At 29.9% G+C, this 9907-nt stretch overlaps 1 protein-coding gene across 1 annotated transcript; it reads right to left on the minus strand.

Annotated features, from left to right (window-relative positions):
• Positions 1 to 718: 718 nt before the first annotated feature.
• On the minus strand, positions 719 to 8546 carry LOC130824075 (cationic amino acid transporter 1-like). Its single transcript, XM_057688958.1, has 3 exons — positions 8005 to 8546; positions 2668 to 3281; positions 719 to 1707 (listed from the first exon to the last, which is right to left on the minus strand). The coding sequence occupies exons 1-3, from the start codon at positions 8393 to 8395 to the stop codon at positions 895 to 897; spliced, it is 1818 nt and encodes a 605-aa protein (XP_057544941.1). The 5' UTR covers positions 8396 to 8546; the 3' UTR covers positions 719 to 894.
• Between the last annotated feature and the right edge of the window lie 1361 nt (positions 8547 to 9907).

Below are 9907 nucleotides of genomic sequence, written 5' to 3' on the forward strand. Positions count from 1 at the left end.
TTCTATGTCCGAGGAATGCCAATCAGAGACGATATTGAAGGCAAACTAGACCTAGATGCCATCCGTGCCTTGAGTAATACCAAGAAGGGATGTTACAATTAATGCGTACACTTGCTAGACTCGGATGGCCTTTTAAGAAAAAAAGCACGGGCTATTGAGCTTTAAGAACATTCAAGTGATGGCCTTGCAAAGGTCGCCTTAGGCTGAAAAGTCCTAAAATCCCTTAATGACTTCCATGAGATAATCTCAAAAGTGTTTGAGTGGCTTTCAAAAGAAAACCTAACGTATTCAGAGTTTTATAAGGACCATTTTGAGCTAAGGACCCCTAAGTGTTGGTGGTGGGTTTCAAAGGTGTATAAATGATAATGCTAAAAGGATACTTTAGGCTACGAAGGTTCCCATCTTGTGGAATTTTTCAAAATAATATCTTAATTTGCTCGATAATCGTGCTATATAATCATTTCTTGATGACAATTATTACGAATTGTTGTATGAGATGATCTAACAGGTATATATGTTTTATATATGGGTTAGATAGACCATCAGAAACATATAATGAGAATATAAACTCCTTGGTTAAGACATCTCACCAAGAAACGGTCTCTCACAAGAGTATCTATACTAAAAAATTGAATTAAGTGTCCAACAGACTCCCACCCTTTTACACAACCCTAACCGCAATCATGCATAAAAATAGAACAAAAACCATTTAAGACCAAACCACAAAACTACTAACTCACATTTGTGCAGTAACTCGATGTAAACAAAGGAAAATAATTCATAACTTTCAAAACAATTCATATAAAAATGTAGAAACTTAAGGTTCAAAAGCAAGAAAAAAATTAAGTACAAAACACAAAACCTACACACTAATACTAAAAAATCTAACTAACTCTAATTTTTCTGATCATTACCATCACTAACTGTATTTCCATCTTCATCTGATCCATGAGTAGTATGAAGAGACTTAGGAGCTTCAACCTCACCCAATTCCATAACATTTTCAACCGATTTCGCCTTTTCCATCTCCATAGCGTTATCATAAGAAGCATGTAACCCGAACAACAAATAATACACCATTAAAAGACCAGTCCAAATCGCGAACCTGATGAACGAGTCCTTATCAATTGACCCAAGTAGAAAGATATTGACAGCAATAGAAGCTGAAGGTATCCAAGGAACTAAGGGCACCCCCCAAGTTGTAGGCTTTTTTTGAGGAACAAAGAATTGTAATACCAAAGTACCCAAGACCCAAATAGGACCAGTAATAGTGTATGGAATCCAACCAGTTTGGGATACTCCCCAAAATGCAGCAGTTGCGATGGATGAACCAAGGATACAAACCAAGCATCCGATCAACATGTTTCGATGTTTTGTTGAAGTTGTTCCGCTTGAATAGTATCTTCGGACTAATAAAGCAACAGCGACTAACATGAAGATGAATAAGGTGGAGATCGATAGGAGATTAGCTAAAACGTCGAGACTGGTAAAGAATGCGACTGCAGCTGTGGCAAGCATCATAACCACAGTTGCATTTACCGGTGTACCTGTTTTCTCGTTTACGTGGGCCAACCATGGAGGCATCATATGAGTTCTTGCTATGTGTGTTAAGTAACGAGATTGCCCTATTGCACTTACTAGTAATACTGTTGTCATTCCTTTCAATGCTCCTACAGCCACAAGGTACTTTGCCCAGCCCATTCCCACCTGTGGAAAGTTTCATATCACAATATTAGTCCTCAAAATTGACATTGTATTGTATATAATATGATTCCGAGACCTAAACCATAACATATAGAGTATATAACATATTCTAACTACGGCCTTAACCATAAGACAGATTATATAACATATTCCGAGGCCTAAGCCATAAAATAGACTATATAACGTATCCTAGAGCCTTAACCATAAGATAGAGTGTATCACATTCCGAACCCTCTCAACTAGTTCTTTAACATATTCTTAAGCCTCAGCCATAAAATAGACTATATAACATATCTTTGAGCCTCAGCCACAAGATAGAGTGTACCCCATTCTGAACCCTCAACTACTTCTTTAACATAGTCTGAGGCCTCAGCAATAAAATAGACTATATTAACGTATCCTAGAGCCTCAACCATAAAATAGAGAGTGTAGCCCATCCCGAACCCTCAACTACTTCTTTAACATAGTCTGAGGCCTCAGCCATAAAATAGACTATATAACGTATCGTAGAGCCTCAACCATAAGATAGAGTGTAGCCCATCCCGAACCCTCAACTACTTCTTTAACATAGTCTGAGGTCTCAGCCATAAAATAGACTGTATAACGTATCCTAGAGCCTTAACCATAAGATAGAGTGTATCCCATCCCGAACCCTCAACTACTTCTTTAACATATTTTAAGGCCTCAGCCATAAAAAACTATATAACGTATCTTAGAGCCTCAACCATAAGATAGAGTATAGCACATTCCGAACTCTCTCAACTACTTCTTTAACATATTCTGAGGCCTTAGCCATAAAATAAACTATATAACGCATCCTAGAGCCTCAACCACAAGATAGAGTGTAGTACATCCCGAAGCCTGATCTACATCTATAACATATTGTGGGTCCTCAACCACTAGAACACAACACATAATGTACTCTATAAAAAAAAACCAAAAGACATAAAAGAAAGAAAGTACCTGTTGGAAGGCCAAAGTAAAGGGAGCATCCTTATCAATTTTAGAGTAAGGAACCATAAGGCAAAGAGTGAAAGACATGACACAATAAGCAAAAGTACAAATAGTCATAGAACCAATCAAGCCAATAGGGATATCTCTTGCAGGATTCTTAGTCTCTTCAGCCATAGTAGACACAGCATCAAACCCCACATAAGCAAAAAACAGAACTGCTGAAGCCTGAAAAATTCCCCTAGGACCATATGGAGTAAAGTTGGTCAAGTTAGTTTTATTAGCATGAAAAAGACCCGCGATCACAATAAAGACGATGATGAGGAGATGGACGATGGATGAGAAATAGTTGAGACGAGAAGATCCTTTAACACTGTAGACTGCAAGGACACAGATCACTGCTATAACAACTACAGCAATTGGGTCTAGTTGGTTGTAGTTGGGGCTTAGATTGTGTGCTATGATTCTGAAATCTTGTGGTTCATGGTTGCATAGTGTAGCAAAGTAGGATGTCCATGACCTTGCTACTGCTGCACCACTTATCACATATTCAAGGATTATGTTTCCTGCTGCTATGAATGCCATGAAGTCACCTAGCTCCACTCTTAGATACGCGAATGAACCACCTGTTGTTGAAATAGCGAGTCAGAGCACAAATTACTAGTAGATGCGGAAATGGTCTCACACGCAAGCATATATGCAAAATCATCATAGAAACATATCAAGAATCATAATATAACGTGTTTTGAATCCATGTACGGGCGTCAGAGCACAAGTTACTAGTAGATGCAGAAATGGTCTGACACGGAAGTATATATACAAAATAATCATAAAAGCATATCAAGAATCATAATAATATAACGTGTTTTGAATCCATGTACGGACGTCAGAGGACAAGTTACTAGCAGATGCAGAAAAAGTCTTACACGAAAATATATATTCAAAATTATCATCGAAGCATATAAAGAGTTGTAACGTGTTTACAATCAAATGTTTGCCTTCTTGTGTTGGCATATCAAGAGGGCACCTGGGTCCCCCCGGCCCGTTAAATTTCTAGTTGTAAATTTTTTTGTTGATATTGTATGAGGTTAGAGGTTCATATCTATCAGAAACACTAAAATAAAAACTGTAATTTATATATTTAATATTTGTAGTCTCTTTAACTTATTTTTTGGCTTTGCTCATGTTGATCATCGATTGGATAGAGCTTTATGTTATATACATGGAAGTTTATTGAGATCCTTCTTGATAGGCGAACTAAAAAATTCGGCAATATTTCTACTATCTACATTAGTAAAGAAAATAGTCTTTTTTATAGTTGTTATCATATGTTCGATAATTACATGAATTATGAATATAAAACATTTCTCATAGTACTCCCTCCGAACTAATTTAAATGTCCCATTTGCTTGGGCACGGTTATTAAGGATTGTGTGGGGTCCATTAAAAAGGGTAAGTAGTAAAGGATAAGTAGAAAAGGGTAAGTAGTGAAGGGTAGTTAGGTAAGTAAGATACATGGAGTATATTCGTAATTACTTGTGTGAACTAAGGATATTTAGGTAAAAAAGATTGACAAAAATAGAAGTAGGACAATTAAAAAGATTTTGCCAAATAAAGAATTATATTAACTCAAAAGTTCAACGATATCCAAATTCCAATCCAAATAATGAAACGTTTTGACAAATCAAATTAAAGTTAGATATGACTAGCTAGTGTACAAACAATTCAGTTTCAAGTCAACTTTCGCAGATTTTGTTGAAATGAAATACCACCAAATAAAGTATATTAGCTTTTAATTATATTTACTCGATCTTATAATTAAATTTAATTTGACTCGACTTAAAAATAAATTTATTATTATGTATAAAAGTATAAAACCAACATGGACACAAAAAACGCGAGTCGTGGCCAAAAATAAAAATAATGCAATTTTAATGAGACAAATTAAATAGGACAGAAAATAAGTATTATTTTTTCTATTTAAAATTATTATTAATAATATATTTTTTCTAATTAATGGTAATCATATGTTTATACGTGCTTACATCACATATTCACATGCGCATCCTAATAAATGCTTCAATTCATGGTGTAGTCAACGTTTCTGTAAGAGTTTAGACAAATTAATAACTATTTTTATTTGAAAAATAGGGCCTACTTATTTATTTTTGATAATGATATATATACCACTTATTGGCTATAAATAACTATTAAATTTATATTTTATAATTAAATTATAATTTAAATCAAACTACACAAATAATAATGTAATTTTAATACTTATTTTTTAAAAATTTATTATTATGATTTCAATGCAAATAGTACAAATAATATAAAAAAATCTGCAAAATCAGAAACATTATATGAACAATTGTGCTAATTCAAATGTACATGGAGATTAGTATATCAAAAACCCACATTAAAAAGGAAATTTTTTTATCATTTAATTTGTTTTATTAAATGTAATAATCATTGTAATAAAATAAAAAATTTGTTATTTTTGTCTAAAAACGTTAGAAGTTAGTGGATAAAATAATTGGAATTCCTATACTTAGTCAATGACGTGCTACATACAATTTTATCCAAAAAAAACAATACTTTTCACAAACAAAAATAAAGTTTTAGTTTCACATTGAGGTTTAAGTTCACATCTTAATTAAAATCCACCAAATAATTTTCCAAATTTAAATTAGCATTTATTATGATGTAATTTACTTAAGACGTTCTCTATCAGTATATTTTTAAAGCAACAAGTATATAACCGATTAAAAAAGCCAGTGCATTTATAAGGTAACATGTTTAAAGCACATCTCGACTTAATAATTTTTTTGATCGAATCATCAAAAAACCCGAACCCATTTAAAAAATTAACACACTTAAATCTTTTAAAACGAGCAGATCAACAGTCAACAGTTAAATTAACACACTTAAATCCGACCGCTCTACACTTCTACCCATCCCATATTCACATACCCATGCTCCAATAATTTAGGAGTATGAAGCAGTCAACAGTTACTTAAAACAAACTTTATATTATTATTTATTAAATATAATAATAATAATAATAATAATAATAATAATAGAGCCTAAGTGATTAATTGGCCATATTTTCCGTGATTTCCAATTATTTTATTATTTTACTCTTTATTATTATTTTAATTCGCTAAGATCCAAAAGATCAGTATCACTACAAATGTAGCTGTTAACAGCCAACATTTATTTTTTGGAATATTTTTTCTACCAATAATGATTGTATTCTAATTCTATATCTCCCACGAAATTAGTCCGACGCATCAAATTTATTTGTTATAAAAGGTATTAAGTATTAACCTAGCTCTTTTTTGGGATAGATTAACAATAATATTATTTATGGAAATTTACTATCAAATTATTTGAATTAAAAAATAATAAGTGCCCCACCCAAAGATACACCCAATATTATTTTAATGAGGAAAATTCCTGTGTTAACCTACTGATTAAGAATTTTTTGTTTCTTATTCATATGGATTTAATCTCACTACCTATAGAATAATTGTATTTAAAACTTAAAATTTTTGACTTTTTATATCACTTTTGCAAATATAAATTTGATTCTCAACGCCTAACATCGATCCCGAAATAAAGTACTTCCTTCGTTTTCTAATGTTCTTTCCGTTTAGAATATTTTATTTTGAAGAGAGAAATTTAATTAAGATTTTTAAGACATATATAGATGATAAAATATATCCATGTGAGATCTCCTTAAATTCGTCTTAATGTATACTTTTTTCTTATATATTTTTTATAATTTTTTATGATGTGTATTTAGAGATATTAAAGCTCAAAATTTACTTTGAGAACTGTGCAAAAAGTAAATAAGAAGAACATTTGAAAACAGACGAAGTATTATATTAATATATAATTAATCGTCCTATTCCAACGCCTCGGACTTTTCTATAGCTAGTATTTGGACTACTTATGGTTGATCTAAGTTAACAAGTCAACATTACAAATTTGATTTGATTAAATAAATCTCAGCCATTAAAAAAAATCAATTCTTTACCTTAACAAACTAGAGCGACAATAACGTTCGTAAATTAAAAATTAATAAAATTAAGTTTTAAAACATTAAAAATTAAAAAATTAAGAAAGTTTGTATATTGTAACAATATTGTCAATTATGTATATTAAATGATTTTTTCATTACTTTATTGTTTAAAAGCAATCACTATATTTCATTGGTAATCAAACATTATTTTTCTATTTTAAATAATAGAATTTTAAAAAAATAGTAATATACTTTCTCGTCCCATTGAATTTGCAGTATTTTCATTTTGGTTCGTCTCACTTAATTTGTATCATTTCTGTTTTTGGGTGATGGCCCACCACTTTCTTTTAATCTCTTCCATACATTTTAACTCTCTTTTAATTTCATTCATATAATTTATTTTTTCTCTTTATTTATTATCACATCCTTAAAAAATATCCTCTTTTTCTTTGATGCAAATAAAAAAGGACAGAGGGAGTAACAAGTAATTTGGAAAAGAGTCAATAAGATATGAATTAATAAGCAAAAAAGTAGGGTAAAATTAATAATAAAATATTTTACAAAAATAGTAATATAACAAGTAACTTAAAACGATCAAATAAGAAAAGCATATAAATTAGGAAATAGAAACTGACCTGCAACAGCAAAAACTCAGTGTAACAAAAGACATTTACATTTTTTTTTTTCACAAGAATATTTTTTTAAAAAAAATTATTAAAAAAACCATTATAAACAGGTAAAAGTTTTTAATATATGAATAAGGAAAAATATATGGAAAATAGACATTTACATTTTTCTTTTTACCAAAAATAGTAATATAGCATGTAAAATTATATCGAATTAATTAATGTATACTTTCTCGTTTTGTTTTACCCATTAGGGTTTCACACAAGAATTAAGAAATTAACATCTTTATATTAAAAAAAAAAACCATTATTACCTTTTAAGGGTAAAAATTAATAAGATATGAGTAATGAAAAAAGCAATATATTAAAATTTATAATGTTATTTTTTTTTTTTTGCTAAAAATAGTATTATACAAGTAATAAATTGATATCTTCTTATAAAAAAACCATCGTAATCTTCAGAAAATAGGATTAAAAGTTGAGCTACTTAATCTAAGTTTAACCTAAGTATAAGACAAGTGAGACCGTTTTATATAAAAATTTATGTAAAAGCAAATAAAATACAAGTAAAGAAAAAATCAAAAACAAAATAAACATTTACATAGTTAACAACTAACATGGTTATTTTTTACTAAAAATAGTAATATAACACCTAATTTAATTTGAAACGGTTAAAGGAAACTGTAATCAACTGACCTGCAACAGGAATCTCAACAGCAAATTCGGTGTAACATAAAACAGAAAGCATAGCGGAAAAGCCCGAAATAGCATAAGACAAAACAACAGCCGGGCCCGCATGTTGGTTAGCTTCTTGGCCCGTTAGAACAAAAATGCCCGCTCCAATGACCGCGCCAACCCCAAACCAAATTATATCCCACCAATTTAATGTTTTTTTCATTTCATTCCCGCTAACGGCTTTCACTTCGAATTCGGTCGAGTCTAATGATCGGGCCGTGACCCTGTTCATTAATCTTGATGGGGTTTGTTTTAGGGCCGTTAGGTAATTTCCCCAACTCATGAAGGATTCCTCCGGGAGGAATTGATCCTTTGTGCATGATGAACATCCTCGGGTTCGGTTTCGGGTCATGGTAAGAGAACTAAGGATTGATTGGTAGGTTAGAAAATCCTGAAAGATGAAAAGAGGAAAAGGGATGATCGATAGGTTAGAGAATTTCGATAGACTGAAAACAAGATAAGGGATGATTGAGTTGGTATGAGTTGAGATTTGGGAGGAGAGTGTATTTATAGTTGTGATAGTGGGCTTGACTTTTATTGGGTTTTATTGATATAGATAGATTTAATTAAGTAGGGTTAATTTTTGTTTTAAAAGATATTTTTTTTAATATAATTAGTTATTTTATGCGTTGGTAACAAATTTTACTATTTTGACTCATTACATAATTTTTTGTTAAGAATGTTTTATGGTGATACGATTTATATTGGGCTTGTCTAATTATATAAAAAAAAATAAAACAAAAATATTTTTAAAAGTATGATTTTAGGAAATAAGTAAATTTATATCAATTAATTAATTAAAAAAATTCTTATTAAAAAATAGATTGTTTTTAGCCCGTCTGATGGTGAGAGGGTCTGATCATAAGTTTAAATGATGTAACGTTAAATATACGGATGAAATAGAATATATGTCTATGTCATAGGGACGGAAGGAGTAATTGATTAATTATTTTGATTTGAACTTATCACTTATGATATAATACACATGGGTAGATTTTTAAGAATAAGATATTAGTTAATAGAGAAAATTGCGGGTTAAACGTGATCAATCTGTTAAAAAAAACTACTTTTTTCGATTTTTTTAAAATCTATCTATTTGGAATATTAATTTTTTTTACTATATTTGGAGGTAGGGTGAGAGAGGAAATAATTAATCCTAAAGAAAAAGTCCTTAACTATACTATACTAACTCATGATTAGTGAAAACAACATTTAACGTTATAATTAACTAGTTATATTTTGACAAGTTTATATGTAATTTAAAGTAAAATAAAAAGTAAACTAATGAAAAGAAAACCTATATTAATTTTAAAAACATTTTATAAACCTATAATTTAAAAACCTATTTAAAAATAATTGAAATAATAATAATAATAACAATAATAAATCATAATAATAATAATAATAATAATAATAATAATAATAATAATAATAATAATAATAATAATAATAATAATAATACAAGCACAATTTATTATTTATTATTATTTATAAATTGATTTGATGCTACTAATTATTAATTGTTAGGAGTAATTACTAAAATTGCTTATAATAGACATAATATTTGTTTTTGTTTGCTGGACCAAAGACTTTTCCCTAAAGCCTAAGGGAAGATTGAATGGGAAGACTGTATTATGAATACACATACAGGGAAAGAAGAATACGTACCCAATTGTGTGAGTAATTTTGTTTCTTAATTAAGAGATTAAGGGATGATTTGGTGTGTTTTTGCTTATTTTTATTATAATTTACAATCAAGATTTGATAACAGCTAATAAATAGTGATATTGAAAATGAGTTTTTAATGTGATATTACATATTTAGTCACTAATAATTTGACATATTTACGCATTATTTATGGTGA

The sequence above is a fragment of the Amaranthus tricolor genome, chromosome 9, assembly GCF_026212465.1.
Source record: "Amaranthus tricolor cultivar Red isolate AtriRed21 chromosome 9, ASM2621246v1, whole genome shotgun sequence".
Taxonomy (NCBI): domain Eukaryota; kingdom Viridiplantae; phylum Streptophyta; class Magnoliopsida; order Caryophyllales; family Amaranthaceae; genus Amaranthus; species Amaranthus tricolor.

What these genes read in the sequence shown, in the direction of transcription:
- LOC130824075 (XM_057688958.1), bottom strand. Translation starts at nt 8,395, where the DNA reads ATGACCCGAAACCGAACCCGAGGATGTTCATCATGCACAAAGGATCAA. An exon ending in TGTTGAGATTCCTGTTGCAG is followed by an intron (nt 3,282 to 8,004) that starts GTCAGTTGATTA and finishes TTTCAACAACAG; the next exon opens with GTGGTTCATTCGCGTATCTA. An exon ending in TTACTTTGGCCTTCCAACAG is followed by an intron (nt 1,708 to 2,667) that starts GTACTTTCTTTC and finishes AACTTTCCACAG; the next exon opens with GTGGGAATGGGCTGGGCAAA.